This window comes from Dermacentor andersoni, chromosome 1, assembly GCF_023375885.2.
Source record: "Dermacentor andersoni chromosome 1, qqDerAnde1_hic_scaffold, whole genome shotgun sequence".
NCBI classification, from domain to species: domain Eukaryota; kingdom Metazoa; phylum Arthropoda; class Arachnida; order Ixodida; family Ixodidae; genus Dermacentor; species Dermacentor andersoni.
Window position 1 is genome coordinate 234,399,272 of NC_092814.1, and position 25,895 is coordinate 234,425,166.

Here is a 25,895-nt window from a genome sequence, read left to right on the forward strand (position 1 = left end):
AACAGCTCTTGACTGCTGTCCACAAACACCTCTCAGAAGCTACTTCTGAAGGCATAGGTACTCTGTGCTTGCTTCAGTATACCCCTTTGGCAGCTCCTTATCTGCTGCAAAAATTTGCTTAGGCTGCTTACAAGCTGCTCATTTGTTCAGTTGCTCCTCACCTACTTCAAAAGGTAGTTATACTTGCTCGTGAAACTTCTCCAAAATGGGCTGTAAAAATGGACTTATAATATTAGGTTCTGGGGGTCTTGGGGCTTTCTTTTTTCTTTTTCTCCCAGGTTTTGGCCTGCCAAATATACTCCTCTTATTTTAATACAGTACCAAAGCTTTTTTTTGTGTTACTTTCATGGACTCGATTGCAGTTTTACTTTTCAAGTGTCTTGTATGGAAGCACCTGTTGTCATTGTCTGTGTTTTTTTTTTCCTGGCTAGAAAATATGATCCTCTTGTTATGTTAACTTTTGGTTTAATGTGCACTTTTATTATACAGTCTTGGGTCTACCCCTTACATAGAAGCTGGTGAGGTGGAGTTCTCTGAGCTCAGAAAGTTAAGGCAATCACAAGTTAAAGTAATAAAGTTCGTTCGGATTTCTTTAAGCTAAAAGAAACACAACACTGTCTGCATCCATGCAGTGAAGTATTTTGTCATAGAATTCAGGGCATTTTGTGTGATAGAATACAGGGCATTTTGTGTGAATATGTAAGTAGCAAATTTGTGTCTGATGTAGAACAGTGAGTGTAATTGGCATGTGGAACATCTCAAGGTCTGTTGATGCTTCTGTGTTCTTGACATGGCCAATGGACTGTCTGCAGCCTGAGAATGGGGGCACAGGTGATAGCCGTCCTGGCAAGCGTGAGAACCCACACAAGTACCTGCTGTACAAGCCCACCTTCAGCCAGCTGTTTGTGTTCCTGGCTTCGGGCTTCAAGGAGCTACCACCCAATGGGGTGCTGCTGCTCTACGTGTCTGCTGATGGCAGCTTCCCCAATGTTAAGCACCCTGAAGAGGGTGTGTGCTTTCCTGAGATTTTCACTTATGCATGCCTGGGTTCTCTGGCTGAGCAGTTCTCAGCTTAACAACAAGCTGTAAAACCCGTACTTGGAAGGCTGCATACCATGAGAACAAAGAGAAAACGGTTAAGTTGTACAGTAATTTTCAGATGCTACCCAGCATCTATGGAAGACTTGAACTGCCATACGAAATGGTGGCATTGTGTGGTGTGCCAGTATTTTATCTTAGTAGGGAGCTTTGAGGTGACACAAACAACTTGCATATGCAAATACCCAAACCTTGCTTGAGTCTTACTGGGACCCAAGTAGTTTGCGTATACAAATTGAAACTTTGCTGTAAAAAACAGAGCAGATTTCTCAAAGTCCCAGCTGGTGCAAATTTCTTGAAAATTTGATGACATTGTGGAAGGTGGTGCAAAGAGGTGGCCACCGTAACCACGGTTTATTTAGGCCGGCCAGCCATGGTGCAGCGGGATCTTGGGAGCAGCCAACACCATGACCGCTCAGGTCGAGTGCGCTCTGGCGTGTTCTATCTTTGTGCTACATGCACATGAGCCCGTGTTCTTCTTCGCGTGCTTTGGAGGTGATAGTCTTGCTGCTAGGGAACCTCTTCCTAGTGTGAAGCGTGATTGAAATAAAGTCCAATGGTAAAGTCTATGTAAAGTGTGCAGATGGTGTCATCGTTGGTAGTGTAGGGTTCACGCAATCCGAGAGAGATGTACCAGGCAGCATCGGCAGTGTAAGTTGTGAGCGAAGCATAGCCACAGTGATACTGTAGTGCGAAATCACGACCTGCTGCAGGTTCTCATAGATGGCCTGGCCTGTAGGAGTCGGAGCTCCAAAAGTAGACCGTCTGGTAGCTTGGGACTTGTGTGGAGATAGTGCAAGTGGTGGTCACTCATGTTGTTGACGTAGAAGTGATTCTTGAGCTGAAGAAACCAGACGGCAGAGCTGCTCCTGCAAAACTTTGGTAGGCCATGCATCCATGGAAGGTGTGAGTACAGAACATTGGAAGGCTCGGCTGCTGCTGCTTGCGGGGAAATCTTGAATGCCAATAGCGTCAGGGTTTCGGTGGTCGCTGAAGGCATCACGAAGGTTGTGCTTGTGACGTTGCGGTGCCTGCAAGGGTGAAATCGGTGCCTAGTGGAGCTGGTGGGAGGCTTCTGAATCGGTGATGAGTGAGGTGCCGCTGAATGGAAAGCGGACAGCTTGCAGGAGCGTCCAAGGAAGGGGAGTGGTGGGCCGTAGAATAGCTGAAAGCGCTTCCGTTTGGCCCAGTGAATTCCTTGAAGAGTGTTGTTGTGCAGCTGCCTTTGAGCTGCGAAGGAGGCTCATGGACTGGGTAGAGGTTTGATGCTGGGACCGGCGTATGCTGACGTTCGACACAGGTGTATGCAAGCAATGTTGGATGGCAAGATGCAGAATGATGCGATGGTTCAAATGGCGAGAGCTGTTGTGATAGAGCGCCAGATGGAGGAGACTGAGCTCTCATGGTGACGTAGTGAGCAAGGACGGCTGCCCGCGGGTCGTCGTGGGCCTGGAATGCAGCCGGAGCCTCGAACCTTGTTCAGAAGGAAGTGGCTGTTCAGCTGGATGAACCAGATGTCCGGCATGTTGATGTAAAATTCCCAGACACCCTACAACCGCGGGACGTCTGCCAGACTGCATGAGGGCGCGGTGCAGCCATGGTGCAGTGGGCTCTCGGGAGCAGCCACTGTGTCGGCCACTCCCGAGAGCCCGCTGCACCATGGCTGGCTGGCCTAAATAAACTGTGGCCACGGCGGACATCTCTTCTTATCGCCTCCCACAACACCATCCTTGATTGACTGATTCATAGCCTCAATATCTAGGTCGTTTGAAGCCAGAAGGACGAAGTTTAGGCAAATTCTTGTACTAACCAACTATCCCACGCTGGCTGGGTTGCCCTGCTTGCAGCTGTCATAGACACTAGTGCCAGAGTTTCCTCTAGTAATTATTTTAGGAAACTCTATGCATAGAACTACCTGATTGTCTTTCCCGTTCAAAACATTACCGTAGGTTTACAAAGAGCAATGAAACACCCAGGTATTTTTTTATGTGCACATTTCAGGTGTCAAAATTGTGAGGTAAAAAACAAACGCTGTTTATTAGGCAACTTTTCTGTATTGCGTGATGAGCTGCGGCCATACTTAAAAAAAATGAACTCTTTAATTATTTCCAAAGTTACAGTTACTGTGTATTTCATTGCTAGATGTGACGTAGATTCCAGGTACATATGTAAGATTTTCTTTCTTTCTGATTCTGTTAAGTTCAAAGGAGTTGTTCTGTGTGTATCATACATGGTACACCATGGTGTTAGGGGTTAAAAAAAGTGTAGTAAAATAAAAAGATTGTTTTGTCAGCCACACATATAGCACTGGTGTACATCAGAAAATGTGCTGCAGTCATCAATAAATTGTTTAACTAACTCTCACTAACAATAATTAATGACATTAGCATACACATTGTAATTGTAAAATTGAAGTTAGTAAACTCAAACCCAGTTGGTTTAACAGAAACTCTGAACTAACATCACTTAGGAGATATTTCTGCTCAAAGTCTGTAAAAAAAAAAATACATCGGTGTTTCACATAGTTTTGTCCTGCAGTATGTGAGGAAGATTGTGTGGTAAAATGATACACGGAATGCTGATGCCTTTTGCTACAAGATTGGGGATAGATGTCACAAAACTGGAGATAGTCTGTTGATTCCTACTAAGTGCACATGCCTTGAGCACTGCCCATCTTCAGTTCTGCTAGTATTGCAACTTGTGCCCTAAAGTAAATTAATGTTAATCAGTAAAAGTTCGGTAATTAATTAATGTTGAATGTCGCACATTTTTTGGTGTCCATTGGTAGAAATTGTTTTTTATCTCTTCTGCACTGATGTTTAACAGTTAGGTATTGAAAGCCACCATCTCCATGTTTCATGCAGTTGGTTATGACTATGGTGGAGTGACCACTAACAGCAAACGAGAACCTGACCACTCCAATAAGCGCAACATCCAGCTAAAAGATATGCACTGGTAAGAGCCCTTTGAGAATCACATTTTTATTTACTAGTAGTGATGTGTTTTTCCTTCTTTCCTTTTTTAATTTTTTTACATTTCTCAATCACCTTTTGTGGTGTGCCTTTGACCTATGGTGACCTGCATCCTGTTGTCTGTTTGCATGTCTCTTCCTTTGATGTGGGGCTGAGTTTCCTTTTTTTCTCTCTCTCTGCTTAACCTCTTCCCTGTCTGACCTTGCTCCGGCTGTCGGCTCCTACTAATGGGGGGCGCATGGAACCAGTCTGTACCCTGGTGACCTGTATCCATACACACGGAAGCCACTCTTCCTCATCATGGATAGCGACAACAGCCATGTGTTCCAGCACATGCCACGCTTTTTTGGCCAGCCACTGGTGGCCCTCATGTCTCCTGAGGATGTGCCACCTGCTTTTCATGGTAAGCACACTGACTTCTGCACCTCTTCTACTGGCATGGCTCTGCACCTGGTGCTTTATATTAGCAGGCTTTTAAAATAAGTTAAACCTCGATATAATGAAGTCGGCAAAATCAGCAATTTGCTTTGTTATATTGAAATTTCATTCTATTGAAATTTGACCTTCTGTGCAAATAAGTACAATCGCCGATCAACTTTTCTTGCACGGAAAGGGACTGCAGAATTTTCTGGGTTATTGGGCAATCGAGAAAAGCCAATTTGAATGTGAAAACAATTTATTTTGATAAACTTGGGAGTCGGTGACAAATTATACGATTTCATGCCATGTACGTTGATGATATCTTCTCGGCGTTACGAATTAAGCGACGCCAGCCATGATTTCGCGTGCACTCCACCCCTGCGGCTGATAGCGTCGCCCGCTAGGTGATGCTATCAGGAAAAGCGCCGGCAGCGGAAAGTGAGTGCTTCGTCTGTCTCTTGTTTTAACGGGTCACCGAAACTCGAGATTACACAACCTCCAATACTAAATGCGTGGTAACACAGTTTACATGGTGCCATAACGTTTCCTACAATATACTAGAGGGAACTCTGGCACTGCGATCGTTCAGCCACCATGGGAAGTACATGGATTTGTCTGATTTTCGTGCTTGTGGATTCATTTATTACGCTTTGTATGCCTTCATTGTCGTAAATTTCAGAGAAATCTATGCTTCTCTAAGTGCAGAAGACGTTGCGAGCACGCACAATCGCTACTAATTGCAACAGTTCAGCTTGTTGAGCTGGCCAAATTGAAACACTCCAAGTGTCTGAAAGCACTGGGTTGCCCGTGATAAATTCATAAGGGCGTTATATGTCGCTTGTCAATGCATGCATCCGTGGCGTAATGGTTTCAATATCGGGTGTCTGTGCTAGACGTCCTGTGTTCAAATCCTGCCGTTCGACAATTTTAACAATGTTTATTTCATTATTTCTTATGCAGTACATTGTTGAAAATGACGAAGTTTACAAAGTCGCGAAGCTGTTTGAAGCCAGAAGGATGAAGTTTAGGCAGATTCATGTACTTCCCATAATTCGCATGCAGGCTCAACTGCTCCCATTTCAGCTCCCGTAGACACTAGTGCCGGAGTTCCCTCTAGTAACTATTGTATGAAACTATATACGTGGTGCCACACCGTCTCGGCACGCCCTCTTTACACATGCAGAAGATTTCCTCTAAAGCAGGCTGCACGGATGTGTTATGCGCTCAGCCATGCTTACAGCCATGCGCAGCTATGGCTGACGTGTGCCAACTTACCCCCCCTCACCCCCTCGCCTGTGCTTAATTGTGTTACTGCAAGCTTGCTTCCCGCCCCCCTTTCCCCTTGCTCGGGCAGGAAGGCGGCACTCGTGAAGTCACCGTCTTTCTTGTCTCACCCTTGCACACTTTCACTTGCACCCAAAGCACACAGTGCGTGGCTTGCGATAGCATCTTATCGCATTTGGACTTTATATGGAACATGATGCTGCTCTACCTCGGCGTTTGCTCTTGTCACGCAGCACGCAATTTCAGAGGTGCGCTTGCAAGCAGCCACTTGTAATTAAATCGTTTGACCATTTGCATCCCCGGAAGTTTCCATTTATTGTCTGAGCATTCCTTTGCAGCAGCAGTGAAATTTCATTCTATTGAAATTGCATGCAAACACACTTCATAATATTGAGGCTCTAAATACATGGTGTTCTATAGACAAGAGGTTATGAAAAGCTAAATACTTTGTTATATCAAGAATTTCATTCGATCGGGGTTCGTTATATCGAGGTTTAACTGTAGTTGCTTTTAGATCTGAAGACAGTGCGTCTCTGAGCCCAGGTGTAGACATGCCTTAAGTTGTTGATGTCAATAGCCACATCAGCATATCTCGACCCTGAGCTGATCTTCTAAAATAGGCCTCATTGTGTTGTACAATCAGTGGCCTAGCCAATTAAGGTGGGACACTCTGCAAAAAGGTAATTTTTTGACCAGAAGACATGTTTTCAGATTTTTGCAGTTTTTAGTTCTTGTACTATTGAAGATATTATTGAAATTTAAATCACATCAGTGGCTCTTGAAGACCGGTAGTTTTGCGACATTATGAACCAGTGGTGTTTGCACAGCCATTGTGGGAACAATCGTAATATTCAAAGTGCACTTACTAGAGGAGGGACAGGCCTAGTGTCATGTCCACCACTGTTAGAAAGGTCTCTTCAGAGCTTTTTTTGATTACTATGGGGGCATCCACAGGCCAGTGGAAGAGGTGTTGGAAATAACTGTAAACAAAGTATGCATCACAATATTCAAAGATGGATTGTAAGATCAGGCACCTTTGTGAGACCAAGAAATAAGGCATAAACCACTGTTGTGGTTGATGCCTTATCAACCATATTCAAAGCAAAACCTTTGCTAGAAACTTTCTCTAGTTTTGCGACTGTGAATACAAAATGTGATGTGAAATGCATTGTTGTTCCAGTCAACATTTTTTCACAGTATGGAAAAAAATTAACAGGGACAGCAATGGACATTTCACTGTAGATTTCGGGTGCTTATTTATTGATGCTGGTGCAAAACACAAAGTTTCTAGTAAAGTATTGCTTTGAGTACTGACCTCAATTTTACAATTAGAGTACACCCCCTGAAGTCATTACTTAAGAAGGAAATGATGAAATCTTGTAAATAATAATCAAATTGGGGATTTTCATGAAATGGGGACAGTAGAAATTATCACTTTATCACGAATCCCTTATTTTTAGTAATTAAATCGGAAACCGTCATCACAGAAACTTACAGTATAATATGTACAAGTACAGTGAAATATGATTGCTATGCATTCTACCATGGTCACCATTAATAGTAATTTATCAACAAACCACATGCACCCTAACTCGTGGCTCACAGCAGTTCACATGAGTGCTGAAGGAATCGCCAGCTCTTTCTTTCTGCACTTTATAAATGAAGTAGAACTCTGTACTCAGTAGAATAGTGCATTAGTTACCTGTACAATGGAGTTTACAATGTACATACAAAATTGAAATTCACTTCAGTGTATTATTTAAGTTTTGATTTAATGCAACGCATAAGCACAGCTATGACTATTGTTGTTTAATACTATATATAGTTTGTTAGTTGGTGTTTTGATGCAAAAGTGACTCAGGCTATCGTGTACCAGACACATGTTTAGGAATTTCTAATATTACTACAGTTGAGCCCACTTATTACAACATAACGTTCCAAGAAAATTCAGTTGTTATAACCCGTAATTTTTATTTGCCCTTTTCGTACAGCAGTTTGTTCTAGAGAAACAAGATGGCGCTTTTGCCAGCGCACCGCACGTCGCCTCAGCGACCGCACGAATATGAAACCATTACCGCTTCCACCTTGCTTCGGTGCGATCAGCTCTTGGAAATGCAACCAAGTTTTCACTAAGCTACTGTGCTCCAATCGTGCTGCAGATTGTAGAGCAGTGGATTGAAGATGTGTGCTAAATTTGGCTTCAAAAATAATGACTGGCATATTAAGGAAGGGAATGAATCTGTGCAGTCAAGTTCACGGACTGTGGCTGCTACTGTCCGTATGTGTTACCGGCACTTCGAAATGTATGGCTTTCATTGAGGATACAGAAATTTGCACATCCGCCAACGTTGTATCACTAACCTTCAAAGAAAGTGCTTCAGCCCTGGAACGTTGGCAAGAATGAGTACCGCTCGTTAAACAATGACAAAGGGAGTAGCGCCACTTCTTGTCATAGTTTGTTTCGCGCACAGTACCTACGCACATCTACCCCAACTGGCACGGAATCTTACGCTCACTCCTATTGCCAGCGTGTCAATGAGTGAATGGGTGCACACTTGAATATATACGCACCATGTATGCACAATAAATGACTGACTACACCGATAGCGCAGGAATGGTCGAAGCTGAATGTTTGTGGTGGCCGACAAGAGTAAGCGAGTTACTAGCAATAAAACATTTTTGCTACAAGATATTACAACGAACAAAATGGCTACATTTCAAGCCTTGCACACAGCAAGAGCAAATCTATCGGAAATGAGCACACCTGCGAGCGATTAGGCAGAAATAATCAGATAGTGACTGCATCAAGAAAATTTAGACTCAGAAATGTGACAAGCCTCTGCTTCATATTATTTGCCAAATAAATAACGAAAAGCAAAACACACTAATCCTGATTTGATTCATGAGCAGAAAGTTTGGATATCTTAGCCACACTTTTAAAGCAAGCATCATATACCTTGCTCACGCCATTTGGACATAGCTTAATCAGCTTGCAAAGCGCTTTTGTATGTTCTCTAAAGCTGTGGCCTAAGCTTCGTGTCATCCACCCAGTCACCGTGTACGATATCCCCTGAAAGAGGGGTTTGCTAAGCCGCACCGGTGTCATTGCACCCATTGTAAATCCAGAGACAACGGAGGCAGTTGAGGCAAGCAATGGACGCATCACCATGTGTTAAAACATGGCAGTGCCCACAGGATCGCCATGAAAAGGGTCAATAACCGGTTGCACAAAAGGAGCAGAAGGGGCAAACATTCAAAGATTTTATTTAGACAAAAAGATGCACAGTTGAACCCACTTATAGCATTGCCAGTTTTAACAATACTCGAAGTAACAGTAAGCAGCTACCCCACCGTCAACTTTTATGTGTGTCTTATGGCAAAATAAACCGCTCAGTACAATGTTCCCATGCTGCATTCTTGGCTACAACAATTAAGTCTGGCTACTGAGTTTATTTTTACCATATAACACATACAAAAGTTGATGGTGCTTCGGCTGCTCATAGTTATGTCCGATATACTGTTAAAACTGGTGTCGTTATAAGTGAGTTTGATTGCATACACTCAAATCTGATTATAACGAAGTTGAAGGGGGAGCTGTAATTACTTTGTTATTACATTATTGCCCTCTACTACAATAAATGGGGCGCACAACTTTAAAAAAAGAAAAAATAATACACACAAAAAAAAGAGAAGACAGCCTTGTGGCTCACTGAAGCACCTGCCATGGTGGTGTAGTGGCTTTGGCATTGCGCTGCTAAGCCTGAGGGTGTGCAATCGAATTCTGGCCTCGGTGGCCACATCTCGATGGGGGTGAAATGCAAAAACGCTCGTGTACTGTGCATTGGGTGCACGTTAAAGAACTCCAGGTGGTCAAAATTAATCCGCAGTCCCAAATTAATCCGGAGTCCCCCCACTACGGCGTGCCTCTTAATCATATTCTGGTTTTGGCATGTAAAACCGCAGAATTGAAAATTTAATTTTGAACCGCTACGTGGCAACGTATGTGATAAAATTTAGTAAAAATAATACCAAAAGAATCTTCGGTGTGTGCAACCTGCAACTTCTTAGTACCTGATGTGACAGCCTTTACGATACCTTCCTTCTGTTCCAGTGTGATGGTATTTCGCTTGGCTCATCCATATTGTCATGAAACCGGCTAAGCAGCGACGCGGTCGAAGAGAAAAGCTAGCACTCTGCAATGTGAATGAAATCTGTGATGATCGAGCAGCATGTGGCACACAACATAGTGGGCCGACTTTAAAACTTTCTGCCACTCTCATGTGGCCCCGGGGTCCGCTGTGTGAACCAGAAGGCCAGCAAACCTTGCCCCCATGGCGATTGCACTTGGTGCGGAACAGCTTGGTATTTTTGTGTTTCGGAGATGAATCTTTTGTTTGTTATATTCATCTGCAGGACAATTATACTTTGTTAAAATTAGATTTCAAATGCATGGATCTCTATGGTCATTTCAAGGGGATTTACATTTACTTTGTTATATCCAGTATATTACTATATCAATTTTATTATAACGAGCTTTGAGTGTAGTAACTATCACTATGCTAAAGGTAAAATGCTAAAACATAATTCTAAAAATGTATGTTTTTTCCATACATATTTCCCTAAATTCTCTAGCTAGCTACAACATGTTCACTTGCAATGCATGAATATATGTGTTTGTGTGAACTGCTGTGGGGGAGTATTCTTTATTGTTAAGTTCAAATAGCCTTTTTCTCCCGCTTTAATTCATTTCAGAGATCTGCTTCACTCTGAAAAAAGTTGCAATAATCTTATGGCTGATATCTGGCGTTGATCAACAGCATAATGCGCCGTCACTGCTTCTAGTGCTTTTTGCATATGAGCTCATTCTTGAGTTTATTTCTCATAGTTCTAGACGTTGCATAAATTCATGTCACTTACGCTGCTCATTTCTACTAACTTGCCATTCTACTAAGTGGAACTCAGTTGCTGCATGAACTGCATTTCTTTTTCCTTCAGTGCCCTTGAACTTTCTGTCTGCCTGTGCATACTTTAACTTCCTTGTCTTTAATCTGTTCTAGTACATGCTGCCTAATGGAGCTAACACATCATTAATTATGTCATAGCAACAGCGAAAAATGTTGTGACCCCCCCCCCCCCCCCGGGCCTTGCAACGTTTCGTGCCTTGTGATGGGAGATGGCACGCTTCCTGCTAACTTTTGTCTCTTTCGTGCGGGCGAGATTGAGCCGCAATTGTCGGCTCCCCTCGCATGCCTTCACTCACACATACAGCGTAGGGTGCGCAGTGATGGTGTTATCGCCCTTGGACTTTATACGGAACCTCACGGCGACAGCAACGGTGATGCCAATGGCAGAAATACACTTGGGGTGTCCATATAGTCGCAATAAAAAATTATGGTTGAAAGTAGATGCTTGTCTTGTTTCCTGCCTGTCCATCCTTGTGGGTATTTACACTGTAAACTTTTGAAGATGCTTTTGTGAATCAGTGCTCTTGTGTGACCTTTGCTATTTGGTTCATCATTGTTTGACTGTTTTTTGGCGATATGACAATATACGTGTATTTTCTTAAAGAGACTGACAACCAATTTTTTATGGTATCCGTATTTTTTGTTGTGCGATGGATAGCTTACTGATCTGAGAGTGTAATCATACAGTGGTAACGCAGAAAACACTGTGGAAAATTTTTTATCAGACTTTTCCCATACACATTGAGAATGTAGTGATGCTCAAGAAACATGTTCGAAACAGTGATAGGTGAGTGTGATAATGATTATATGTCGACATTGGTGGGAAGCAGACAACAAGTGCGGCTCTAGCTGTAAGAAAGTAACATTTTGTCTTTCAAGCCAATGTTCCTGCGGTTCATGTTTTATGAAACATTGAATTACTTTTACAGTAATAGATGGCATTCGAATCTATGGCCATGCGACAGCTCCCTCCAAGTAACACAGTCTGATCGAAGGCCATGCTTTTGCAGGCTGCATGTGCCAGGTTTTTTCTTTTTTTTTTTAGCCAAGCCAAGCTAAGTGGTATGTTATACCAGTAGTGCTATTATTGCAGTGCTGGCACCCATTCACGGCACAATTCGTCGATGGCATTTTGTATCTCACAGAGACCACAGAACTTGGGGTTCTAACTCGCAAACCCGTGTGCGTACAACACCCCTCATGTACGCCGTGATGCATTGAACAGCTCTGCCACTCCACTCGCTATCACGAAGGCAGCGTCGCTTGTTAGTGTGCACATTTTTTTACTTCTTAATTCGCGTAAATAAAGTGTATAAGCCTAATATACCAACTGCAATTTTATGTTTTAAGTATACTGTACTTAATAACAGCCGACTTACGTACAGTAATCTCATAATATACATCTAAGGTACCAATACTGGCGGTTATCATCCCATATGGCAGGTTATCAATCCCCAGTCATCCCCTGGTGTCAGAATTTCGAAAGATGGTGAAATTTTACTTGATATTGACTGTGCCAAACTGTTTAACAATGCATTTTTATCTGTGTTCACTACTGAACCACACGTGCCTCTTCCTGTTTTCCCTGTTGCTGCCATGGCTCCAATGCCGGATATTATTTTTTCACCAGATGGAATATCCATACTAATTGATAATCATAAATTATCTTCCTCAGCTGGTGTTGACGATATCACGTCAAAGCTTTTAAAAAACACGAAGCGCATCTCTGCCATGTATTTAACCCTGCTGTATTCCCAATCACTATCATCAGGCACGCTTCCTAACGAGTGGGAAAAGAGCAAGGTCGTTCCAGTCTACAAATCAGGTAACCGTAATTCACCCTTAGATTATCGTCCAATATCATAACTAGTATCCCTTGCAAAATAATGGAACACGTCATATACTCACACGTAATGAATTTCCTAGACAGTAATAGCTTTTTTCATCCGTCGCAACATGGCTTCCGTAAAGGGCTGTCATGTGACACTCAATTAGCTACATTTCTTCATGACCTACACTCAAATCTCGATACTAACACTGTCACCGATATCATTTTTCTTGACTTTGCAAAGGCGTTTGATAAAGTAGCTCATCAACGCTTATTATTAAACTTTCTCGCTTGAACCTTCACCCCAGTGTCCTAACATGGATAAAAGAATTTCTTAGTAACCGATCACAGTCCGTCAGTGTTAACAATACTACCTCAGAATTTCTTCCCGTAACATCAGGCGTACCCCAAGGTTCAGTCTTAGGTCCCCTCCTGTTCCTAATATACATTAACGATCTTCCATTGCATGTTTCCTCCCAGATTCGTATGTTTGCTGATGATTGCGTTGTCTATCGAACTATCACTAATGTTGATGACTGCATTTATCTTCAAAATGACCTGAACAACATTACAGCCTGGTGTGAACAATGGTTAATGGTGCTAAACAATAATAAATGTAAATCTATGTCAGTTTTCCGCAGCCGTAATCGGCATGACTTTCTCTACACAATTAATGACATCCCAATCGACACTGTAAAATCTATTAAGTACCTAGGCATTACGATCACGCATGATTTAAACTGGTGCTCGCATATAACTAACATCATATCATCTGCTAACAAAACCATGGGATTTCTGAAACGTAACCTCCGCAATGCTCCTCAACAGGTAAAACTACTAGCATATAAAACACTGGTTAGGCCAAAACTCGAATATGCATCACCTATATCCCATCCTCACCAGATTTACCTCAGCAACGCATTAGAATCCGTACAGAACCGCGCCGTAAGATACATTCACTCGACATACTCATATGATATCAGCATATCACCATTAAAAGTAGAGTCTGGTTTGGACACACTTGCGCATCGTCACCGCATCGCGAGCTTATCATTATTCCATAAATTCTACATCAGCCCGCTTCGCCACGCACCTTACATTGCACCACCTTCACGCATATCGCTGCGCACAGGCCACCCACTAAATGTTGCTCGCCCTAGCGCGCGCACTGTCACCTGCTCGTCATCATTTTTCCATCGTACAGCTAAAGACTGGAACGGCCTTCCCCACCACGTCGCTGCCATCACCACCTCATCTGCCTTCGTGGAAGAAGTAACACGAGTATTCTGTCTGTAAAATAACATAGTCGGCAACCTCCTGTATTTTTGTACCACCCACCCCTTATGTAATACCCCGCAAGGGGTTTTTAAGGTAATAAAATGAAATGAAATGAAATGAAATACTTTACTGCTAGGCCACACCACTCACTGGTTTTTGAGACTTTCTTTGCCAATTTAAAGTTATAATTCCTACTTAAATTGCAAACAGCATGCTGGATTCTATCACTATAAATCGTGTCATTTCATTTACGTCAATGTCTCACAATACATTCTGGCCAGTTGTCAGTCCCTTTACAATGACATATCATTGACAGGCAAAAACAAATCCTGACAAAGACAAGCCTCCTTGTTGAAACATTGGCTTTAGCGACGCCCCTTGTTTGACAGCTGTTGATCGAATCATTGACTCATCAGTCAAGGTTTGTGGTGTGCTTTGGCAGCACCATTTCACCAACAGCTGATTTCGTTGAATGTTCTCCCACACCACTGAATTGGTGCTTCTCATATGCCCCACTCACCACTTGTTTGTATTGTGCCGCAGAATTGCTTGGCACAAATGTTTTAGCATGTTGATGTAGAAGTTTTGCTTTATTGTTTGTCCTTGGGGCAGATGTGCACCAAGTCTCTAGCATAAAAGAACTGCAATTGACAATGCCTTAGTTTTCAAGAGTTGGTTTACTTCTTTAGATGGAGGTAAACCGTGACCTCGCCATTCGTTGCTTTGTTTGAGGGTCATACTGGTAACACCAACTTTCATCTCCATCCAGCATTGATACTTAACACAAACGTGGGATCACTTCTGACCCTTCCAAAAGTTCAGCAGCAATTGTTCATGTGGTTTGTTTCTGTTCACCTGTCTGTCTGTGAGGGATGATTTTTGCATTTAGTTTCTGTTTCCCTAAATTGTTCCGTAAGATCTGCTGGCGTACATCCCTGTTCGATTTCAGATTTCCTGATATGCTCACAGTAACATGGCGATTTCCATGCAATCATTGTCTCGCATGTTCCCCATTTCCAGCAGTACACGACATTTCCATGACACTGGGGATCGTCTTGGACTGAACCTCTGCCCTCTTGAAACCTTCGGTGCCATTCAAAGACACAGCTTCTCAATAATGCTTTGGCACCATATACTTGCTCAATCAGATTTCGTGTCTCGCTAGCATATGAAGTAAGAGACAGGGAAGCCAGGAAAAGCATAGGGGAAGTTAATTGTGATGTTTAATTGAAATACAGAAGTAATAAGGTAAAGGGAAAGTGAAAGTCGATAAAAAGATTTCTGGATAAAAGAACTCCTGGGGTAAAACACTGCCCGCATAATGTGAGAGACGTAGGTTGAGCTCGCAACTGCGGCAAGTTATCTTTTCATCCACTTTCATTTTTTCTTTACTTTATTGCTTTTGCATTTCAATTAAACATAACATTTAGCTTCCCTTATGCATTCTCTGGCTTCATTGTCTGTGATTTTGTAAAGCTGCGACTTAAAAAAAAAGGACCTGTCAGAAGTGGGGCTACACCCAAGCCGCCTACCTGACTACCACCTGTGGATCTATGGTCAGCACCGTAAATCCTTGTTAGATTTCATCGCATGTAACCATATATACATGTATATAGAACTTGCACGCACTAAACATTTTATGCCGCTGGGCAAACTTTTGAAGAAAAAGAAGATCAAGCTGCTTGGATCACCTTATTCTTCTTGCTCACGTCTCACCAGGGGTTTTTACTCACTGAAACTGATTGCTGTAGAAAATTTTGGAGAAGATGGGGTGTGCTGTTAGCACTTAGAAGTACTGTCACCTGTTCCTTCTTCTTTCAGTCATTTTAGAGAATGTTAGCTTAGGGAAAACAGTTTTTTTAGACATGTCTCTGCAGCATTGATTGCACACACACATACACACACGCATACACACTGTAAGAGATGAGATAGACACAACACCTGTTCCTTGGACAAGCTGTTCAGTTTCGCTCACTTCGTCATTCTCCACCCCCCTCTGAGCCAAGGACCCTCTCTTCACTACACTCGGCCATAGTGCTACTGGTTTGCTCCTTTAAGAAAAGCACATGTCATGTTATGTCTGTCGACGGATGCAGTTCTTAATGTGTGACAAATGCACAGCAAAGTTTCCTGTTGTCTACGCTCAAGTCTAAAACCGTGGACCATATTCGTCAAGTGTTATCATCCAGGCACTCAGTAATAACGAAAGGTCCTTTGTACTTCGTGCACAGTTTGTTTGAAGAGGACGGTGTACCTCGTACCCACACCTCCTCGCCTATATATTATTGTGATGCCGGACAGTGGCGTCGGTCATAATACCGTTTTGGCGCATGTTGCGCATGCGCAATCCTTCTGCGTGCCTCCGTTCGGATATTGTGACAGTGTCTCTCGTGCCATGGAACGTTCAACTTTTATCGGTGTGTCGAAGCTGAATGTAGAGCTCAGTTTCGGTAGCTAGCCGTACACGATCTTGTATAGGGAAGTTCCTGTAGAGCTCTGTAAAGCCATGTTCATTGCGTTCGCAACCACTTGGAGATGGTCTTCCCAATCAGCTTCACCTCGTTTGTGATTCTTGCAATATGGTGTGAGTCGAGCTTGTATAGTCTGGTTTGACCTTTCCGTCAGACCATTAGCTTGGGGATGGTAGGCAGACGCAAAGGGATGTGCAACTCCAGCTTGTTGTAGGTAAGTGCAGAGCTTGCAACTATGGAAGATGGTCGGCCGGTCTGAGATGAACTTTTTTGGAAGACTGTGTTTCCATTCGAAGCGGTCCCGCAGGAATCTGATGACATAGCTGGCGGCAAGTGAAGGCACGGCAGTGACCTATACGAAAATCCACAACGACTATAATATAGCGATTACCCACTACCGACATTGGAAGCGGCTCGATGTGATCTCCGCCCAACGTGTGGAAAACTGTCTCAGGAGGCCTAATGGGCATAAGGATTCCATGTTGACTACCGGGGCACCATTTATATTGTTCACACACACCACAGCTGGCGACGTATGAATGTACATCCTTATCTATTCTTGACCACTAAAGTCGTTCTTGTGCCTTGTGTAAGGTTGCTCGTTAGCCGACATGGCCTCCTTCAAGGTTGTTGTGGATGGCGCGCAAAATGCTTGATCGTAAGGGACCAGGAATCACCGGAAGGTGGCATTCGTCTCTCTTCTTGGCCCAGTGGCCACAATACAATGTATCATCACGTAAAACAAACTTGGAATTTTGTCCCGTATCCCTAATAGAGTCTATAAGGAAAACCAAACCTTTGTCGGCATGTTGAGCCTTTGTCAGGTCTTGTTGAGAAAAGATAATCCAGCTTTCTCGGGTCTGCGGGGAGGCTTCCTCGATTGGGTTTCGTGATAAAGCATCCACAAGCTGATGTTGTGCTCCAGCACAGTGACGCTCATCGTATGTGTAGTCCTGTAGCCAAACAATCCATTGGGCAAACGTGTTTGAGGTACTGCTTTTGTAGCATCCATGCAATCCTCAGCCACGTTTATCTGCCAATACCCCAGTTTCAAATCTAGAGACTAAAAGAACCTGGCATTTCGTACGGCGTAATGGCATCGTCAATGCGTGGCATTGGGTGTGAGTCTGGTGTAATATGTTTGTTCAACTCTCGGTTGTTGTCACAGAATCGGAGATTCCCGTCCTTTTTACGGACTGATACAACAGCTGCAGCCCAGACTAGAAGACTGCTTGATGATGTTAGCGGCTAGCATTTGTTGTACCTTTTGGTCAATTACAGTCCGCTCTCATTCGGTGTATCTTCGCAGCGGTATGGACACTGGCAGATGATTGTCGGTTGGAATATCGTGCTCTAGCACTCTAGTGCCTAGGTAGCTGTGCAGTAGTATCAGTGAAGAGCGACTTGTGCCATTCGAGTATAGCGGAGAGTGTAAGTAACGTTGTTAGCTCACCCTGCAAATGAGCTGGAGGCATACCCGGAGCCACAGAACGGAGTCTGATGCTACTTCCTTCCACGGTGAGCCACAGTTCTCCTGAAAGAAGGTAGTCGGCTCCTCAAACCATGTCCGCAGGCAGGTCTTCAAAGACTGGCACTGAGTGCAAGAACTTGGTGCCGGCTTCGGTTTGGAACTGTAGGTTCAGGGCACCAACTGGTAGTACGTCACCACTGAGGCCCCGTAGGGGAGCCTCAGTACAAGGCTGGAGAGTTCCTGGGTGTGTGGCAGCGAAGCAGCGCCGTACCCTGTGCTCCCATATCGACAGGCGCCGTAAGTTCTCCAATGCTCGTTGATGCGGACAATGAGTGTTGGAAGCAGGCTTGTTTGATATCGCATGGATGGATGATGGGCTTGGGGGCAGTTATATCCATGGCCGGACAGGCCACACGCAAAGCAGCTGCGTCTCGGTGTAGCCATCTCCTGTGACGAGCAGCGACTAGAAATGTACTGCAACTCCACCACCTGGCTTATGAAAATGGAGATGTCGGCTTGGAGTGTGTGCAGGGACAATATGGCCGCACGCGTCGAGTCGTGTATCCCGTCGATGACGTACTGCCTAGCTGCCAGGGAGGACCAGGGTATGTCGCAAGCTTGTAATAGGGACAGCTTGTCGTAAATGTAGGTTCCAGTGTCCTCAGTTGAGCCTTGACGGTGTGACCGCATTGTCACGAAACGCACGTCATAAGCGCTCGGAAGCGGTGCAAATGCAGCCGTCAGGGCCACGCTCCAAGTCAGTCATGTGCTATATACACTGCCTTGGAATCGATGCCATGCTTGGGTGGATTCTTGAAGATGGCCTTCGGCAATAGATTTTTAGTAGTCTGCCCAGGAGTGCTTGAGAGCAACTGAGTTGACAATGGGGAGCCATGTGGTCGGGTCATCTTTAAAACCATGAAAACGTGGAATTTCATTCTCAGAGAGCAATGCGAATGTGGCACACCCAAATCCTGATGTTTTGAGCTGTTGAGTCAGCAGGGACGTAGCTTATGTAACGGCGATGCTGCAGTCCTGCCGTGGAGCCATCGTGGAGGCTTGGATATCGTCCATGGACGTCACTGGTGGCGAGTCTGAGAGTACATGTCCACTTCGGAGTGTCATGGATGCAGGGCTGTTGGGGTCTTCAACGGGGGTCGGGGTTTAGCGACTGTGCCATTGTAAGAGATGAGATAGGCGCAACACCCGTTCCTTCGGCCAGCTGTTCTATTTCACTCACTTAGTCATCCTCCACCTCACTCTATCCAGCCTCTAATAATAAATGCGCGGGTAGAAAGCTTACATGGTGCCCCGCCGTCTCTGCATGCTCATTCTGTGCAGACATGGCAGCGGCTGTGTATGTGCTCAGCCGTGCTTACAGCCATGCACAGCCATGGCCGAGATGCACGCCAGAAATTGAGATGTGCACCAACATATCCCCCCCCCCCCCCCCCCCCCCCCCCCCGTTCTGCCTTTTCACTTGTGCTTGATCACGTTAGAGCAAGCGAGCTCCCCTGCCCCTCTTACCCTTTGCTCACATGAGAAGGTGGCACTCGTGAAGCCACTATCTTGTCTCACCCTCGAACACTTTCATTTGCACCTATAGCACATAGTGCGCAGGGCGCTATTGGGTACTTCTCTTGGACTTTATACAGATCATGATGCGGCTCCACTTGGGTGGTCACTATTGTCGTGTGACGTGCGATTTGACAGATACGTTTGCGAGCAGCCGTTTGTTTCAATCATTGTTTCAATGATTCAATCATTTGACCATCTGCATCCGCAGAAGTTTACATTTATTGTCTTGGCATTCCTTTGCGGCGGCAGTGAAATTTCGTTATATTGAAATCGCATATGAGCACACTTCGTTATATTGAGGCTGTAAATACAGGGTGTTCTATGGACAAGTGGTTATGAAAAGTTAAATACTTTGTTATATCAGGAATTGTGTTATATCCAAGTTCATTATATTGAGGTTTAACTGTATTGTAACTGTAAAGATTGACACGTATACTTGTTTATCCTTTTTCCGGGCACTGCATTTTACCTGCTAGCAACTTCAAGTTATTGCTCAGTGCAAGATGCACCTGCGTGATTTGGAACTTAGTCGAATATTATCGTTCATTCTATTTGCTGTCTATGTTCTCACCAAACTTTGTGCAGTCAGATAGTATGCGCGACTCGAATAGTGTTCTACTTTCTGGAAGGCATGCGAGCACGAGCGATTACACTGGAACCTTCGATGAGTCATGTATAAAGGGCGACTCACTTGACCCGCAAATCAGGTTTTAATGATCAATGAATGTGTTTGCCACCATCATTTTGCTATTTGTTTTCCTAGGCACAGGTTTGCCCACTGAAACAGTTCAGTGACTTGCGTTGTGCAACTGGTGGTCGTTCAGTGTTATTAAAACATGACAATATGGTGCTAAAATTTTTTGAAAGGGCCCCTCACCAGGTTTGAACATTGAAAATAGACAAGCACAGGGCTTAGATCATGTGCTGATTGAGTTGCAAGGTATTACATCGATGTATGGCATGAAAACAGCTGAAAATTCAAACATAAGCCTGTGGGCTCTTCTCCCTGAAGGAGCCACTTGGCCCACCTACAAAATGATGTCGCGTGCATGCAGTGTCATCTTCAGAAGCCATCTTGCTTCCATGTCATGCTCATGGCACCTGTAGCACCCAAATAGCCAGCAGCGGGCTGCGTAGACATCTCAAATTGTGGACTCACCTGATTTCGTGTTTGCATTTCAGTACAGTGTAGTGCATGAACAAAAGAATTGCGTTAGATTAATGTTCTTACCTATGTGGTGGATAAACATAAACATTACATGAGGTTACATGTTGTATAGGATAAAAATAAGCACAATCATCACTAGTTTATAGGATTTAATTAACTCTGCTTGAGTAAAGTAACATAGCAGAGTGTGGGTGCAAGCTAGTTGGTGATTCATGATTTTGGGAAATTACCGCAAGCAAAACATGAGACTTCAAGAAAGGGACAACATGAAGTGGACAACACGACTGCTTCGTGTTGTCCCTTTCTTCAAGTCTCACATTTTGCTTGCGGTAATTTCCCAAAATCTTCAGTAAAGCTTTGCTTCACATAGATTCTAATATTGCCACATCCTCTATGGTCGCCGCAGTTATGTGCCAGGCGATGAAAACGACACTGAAGTGGCGTGCGAGTAGAAAAACAGAGACGACAACGACGTCGCATTGACTGCGCTGATAAAGTGCTTTTACACGTCCTCGACACCGGCTTTCCCGTCTCCTACTACCAGGGCCGGCCGAACGCGCACAGGCGAAGACTTTACGTTCGCTGAGGTGTCGGCCGCCGCCTACAAGCTGCGGACGAACTCGGCGCCGGGTTTGGACCGTGTTACCAACAAGATCCTACGCAACCTGGACGAGGCCGCAATGGAGCAGCTCACCGAGTTCATGAACGAATGCTGGAAGACGGGCGCCATGCCGGAAGAGTGGAAGACGTCAACGATTGTCTTTATATTAAAACCAGGCAAACCACTCAATGCGGACAACCTCAGGCCGATTTCACTCACATCATGCGTCGGCAAACTGATGGAGCATGTGGTCCTAGACCGTCTCAATGAACACGTAGAAGATGGGGACGAGTTCCCCCACTCTATGTTTGGTTTCAGGCCACACCTGTCCTCCCAAGATGTACTCCTTCAGTTAAAAAGGCAGGTGATGCAACCCGAAAGTCCGGCGGACGCTCGCCGATTCCGGTGCCTCCTGGGCCTCCACCTGAAGAAGGCCTTCGACAACATCGCCCATGCAGCGGTGCTCGAGGGCCTGACCCAACTGGGTGTCGGAAACCGAGCATACCAATACGTCCGAAACTTTCTCACCGACCGGAAGTGCCGGATCAAAGTCGGCGAACATGAAACTGACATTATAGAGCTGGGGAGCCGAGGCACGCCGCAGGGATCAGTCATCTCCCCTTTTCTCTTTAACGCGGCGATGCGCGGGCTCCCGGAACTGCTGGGCTCTATCCCTGGGCTTCACCACAGCCTCTACGCTGATGACGTGACGTTATGGGCAGCGGCGGATGATCCACAAACTCTTCAAGAGATCATGCAACGCGGCATCGACGTCGTACAAGCTTATGCGGAGTTGGGGGGCCTGACGGGCTCACCGGAAAAATCCGAATACCTCTTGATCAAGCCCGGCAGAAGTAGCTGTCCCAGGGGATTACCACGGAGAAGGCGCTTCCTTGAACTTAAGGTCGGAGAACTTACCATCCCGGAGCGCCCCAGTTCAAAATATTGGGGCTAGACTTTCAGAACACGCTGCGCTGCGGGCTCATGTTAAAGAAACTCCAGAGGGCGACCAACTACACACTACAGCTCATTCGCCGGGTGGCTAATCAGCACCACGGCATAGGCAAGGGCGATCTGCTTCGACTTGTGCAGGCATACGTAACCAGCAGAACCATGTACTCGACACCATATGTCAAACTCGCAGCCACGGACTTAGCCAAATTAAACACAATGATCCGACGAAGCACAAAGGCAGCCTTGGGCCTTCCGGACCACGCGGCCACCGCAAGGCTAGAGGCCTTAGGCATGCATAACACGATCGAGGAGCTCTTAGACGCTCACCACACAGCCCAAGTCCGTCGTCTCTCGCTAAGCCCGGCTGGCCGCACAGTCCTACGGAAGCTCAGTCTCGAGGCTGTCCCCGAGGTTACAGAGTACATGACGATTCCGCGAAAGGTCAGGAGGCATATTTATGCCCCACCTCTACCCCACAACATGGACCCCGAGTTCCATCAGGGCCGTCGGCAGGCCCGTAGTGAAGCCATTTGGCGACGCTACGGCTCGCAAGATGGAGTGGTCTACACAGACGCAGCCAGACACCCTCGCGGCGACCTCATGACCGCGGTGGTAGCGGATCACAACGGAGGATTGATAGAACATACAACAATCACGGCTGGCCGAGTGGTGGAAGCGGAGCAAACCGCGATTGCCATGGCCATGCATGCGGAAGCGAATACCATCATCAGCGATAGCAAGCAGGCCGTGGTAGAATTTCCAAACAGGCGTATCATGTCCTCACATGATGCCTCCTAAGCGGCTTGAAAACCCTCGTGTGGACCCCCGCTCACGCGGCTGTTCCCGGCAACACGTCGGCTCACAGTTTGGCTCGAGATCTCACGCGCCGAGCCTCGTCCGCTGATGCGGACGGCGTGAATGAGGAGGAGAGACACGAGGAACCCTGCAAGACTTATTATGAAACAGCCCGTCGGTATTGCTTGACGCATCGCGCGCTCCCACCACCGGCCAAGCAACTCGACAAAACGCAAGCAGTCGCATTTCGGCGACTTCAGACAAACACATACCCACACCCAAAATACATTAACAAAATCACAAGGGGCAAGGAAAGCAACAAATGTAGGCTCTGTTCAGAAACACGAACATTCACACACATAATGTGGGAATGCACCTCGCTCCCGTTCTCTCATCCCCCCGTCAGCAGCAAGACTGACTGGACAGCCTAGCTCAGTTCCGGGGACGTCGGCCGACAACTTGAACTGGTGGACTGGGCGGAAAAGGCCAAGCAGGCCCAGGGCCTTACTTGAGCCCAAACCCTCGGCCACGTCCCTCTTTACCCTTCCCCCTTTCAATAAAGTTTATCACCACCACCTACTAGGCTGTGACACTGGTGGAGGTGATGGGTAGGATTGCCTCATGCTCGGCACCCCTTTGCGGAGCCATACATCGAACAAGGAATCACCTGCCTTTGTCAAAACTCCTGTTCACCGATACAGTCGCCGCCTGCTAGGCCTGACGCCCGAGTTCAACCCTTTGCAGGACCCTGCAGGAACGCGTCTACCTACTTCAGCCATGGCTACTGCAACTCCATCGCAGGTGACGCTACAGAATCCTAAGATCCCAGAAAGTTTCCATGGTGACGCTTTTGAAGATGCCCAAGATTGGCTGGAGCAATTTGAGCGTGTCGCCAGTTAAAATGACTGGGGCTCCCAGCAAAAGCTGGCTAATGTCTATTTTGCGCTTCAAGACAGTGCGCGAATGTGGTTTGTGAACCGGGAGAGAAGTTTGACCACATGGGATGCCTTCCGCACCCAGCTGCTAGACACATTCACTAGTAGCGACAGAAGAGACAACGCGCAGTGCCTGCTCGAATCCCGTATTCAAAAACCAAACGAGAGTGTCGCCATGTTTACAGAAGATATGACCCGCCTTTTCTGCAGAGCAGACCCCGAGATGGCCGAAGAAAAGAAGTTACGCTATCTCATGCGCGGAGTGAAGGAGGAACTGTTTGCCGGACTCATGAGGAACCCACCGACAACAGTGGCCGAATTTACCGTGGAGGCTACCGCTATAGAACGGGCACTACAGCAACGGTACCGCCAATATGATCGGAAGAACTCACTGGTGAATGCTTCAATTCTACTTGAGAGGTGCGGCACGTCTCTGCGTGAAGTCATCCAAGAGATTGTGCCAGAGGAGATCCGGCAGCTCGGGATTTCTTCTATGGCACCAGCGGTGGCTTCTGTCACTGATATCGTTCGGGAGGAAGTTCGACAGGCCTTTTCGTCGCCCGACCGGCAGGCCGTGCCGCGACGATTAACCTACATGGAAGCTGTCTGTCGTCCACCTCCCGCCACTTCGATGCTGCTGACACCGTCAACCACTACAACGCAGCCATCACTGCCACCCACGACGGCCTATTTTCGACAGTCACAGCCGCCGCCAGCTATGCCGTATCGCCGCCAGCCGATCGCTGCGCCTTGGTCTTACGGCGAATCCCCTGCTGGCTACCCTATTCGAAAGACCGATTTGTGGCGCACCACTCACCGCCGGCCGCTATGCTTTCATTGCGGCGAAGCAGGACATGTTTACCACACGTGCCACTACCGCGCAGCTGGATATCCAAGGTTTCCCAACTGCAATTACCCTGTGTTTGATGCTGCACGTACCTGCGACGAAAATGCTACAAACTTTCGGCCGGAAGATTCAGCGACGCCTCGATCGCGTTCCCCTTCTCCGGCTCGTTACACCCCACCGACCCAACACGATTTTCCTGACGCCTCTAGGGGCAGGTCCCCTAGCCCGCGCCGGGGAAACTAGAGGCAGCAACCTCCGGGGGTGAGGTTGCAAACCGTCTAACTTTGACTGTAAACCTCCGATGACTCCAACCACACCCCCTGTAACCGATGCCGTCAGCGCCGATCTTGCCGTTTGCATTGATGGCCACCAAGTGGCCGCTCTCGTCGATACTGGTTCCCATTTTTCGATAATAAGTCAAAAGCTGGCCGACAGGCTGAGAAAAGTGAAGACGCCGTGCACTGGGCCCAACATCAGAACTGCCGGCGGCCAGTTGATGACGCCTATTGGAAAATGCACAGCCAGAATAGTAATCGCCGGTGCAACCTTCGTCGCCACCCTCGTCATTCTCTTTGAGTGCTGCAAGGAACTTATATTGGGGATGGATTTCTTGAGAGAGTACGGTGCAGTGGTTAATGTCCGTGACCTCGTCGTCACATTTGCTACGAGCTCAGACGACGTCGACCCCACAGAACACCAGCGACCCCGCTTACGTATCGCCGACGACGACGTCACGCTTCCGCCGCGAAGCTGTTCCCTCGTACCTGTTATCTGCGACAACTTGAACACCGGGACTGGCGTCGCCGAACACATCGACGCACTGGTACTGAGTCAAGGTGTTTCCATCGCCAGGGCCGTAATTAACGTACACGACGGATGTGCTGAACTCCTATTGACGAATTTTACCAGGGAACGTCGACACATTGTTAAAGGCATGGCTGTTGCTTACTTCGATGAATTTACCTCAGTACGAAACTGCCTCTCAGTGGAGCACGCGACGTCCACCGACTATGCCTGCCGCTGTGGTTGACATCAGTCCCACCTTGTCACCCGTCGAACGTAACAGCCTTCTTGAGCTCGTCGATGAGTTTAAGAGCTGCTTCTCATCAACGTCACGAGTCAGCCAGACGCCGCTCACTAAGCACCGTATTGTCACCGAGGCCGACGCCAGACCGATTCGGCAGAATCCTTATCGTGTAGCACCGAAAGAGCACGAGGCAATACAAACCCA

At 46.2% G+C, this 25,895-nt stretch overlaps 1 protein-coding gene across 4 annotated transcripts in view; it reads left to right on the top strand.

Annotated features, from left to right (window-relative positions):
* Positions 1 to 25,895, top strand: part of LOC126547926 (protein SCAI) — a 106,254-nt gene that overhangs the window by 39,945 nt on the left and 40,414 nt on the right. For all 4 annotated transcript variants that reach the window (XM_050195989.3, XM_050195991.3, XM_050195990.3 and 1 more), the window contains exons 8-10: positions 813 to 1,008; positions 3,963 to 4,053; positions 4,319 to 4,473. In XM_050195989.3, coding sequence (XP_050051946.1) covers positions 813 to 1,008; positions 3,963 to 4,053; positions 4,319 to 4,473 — 442 coding nt within the window. The remainder of the gene's footprint in view (positions 1 to 812; positions 1,009 to 3,962; positions 4,054 to 4,318; positions 4,474 to 25,895) is intronic.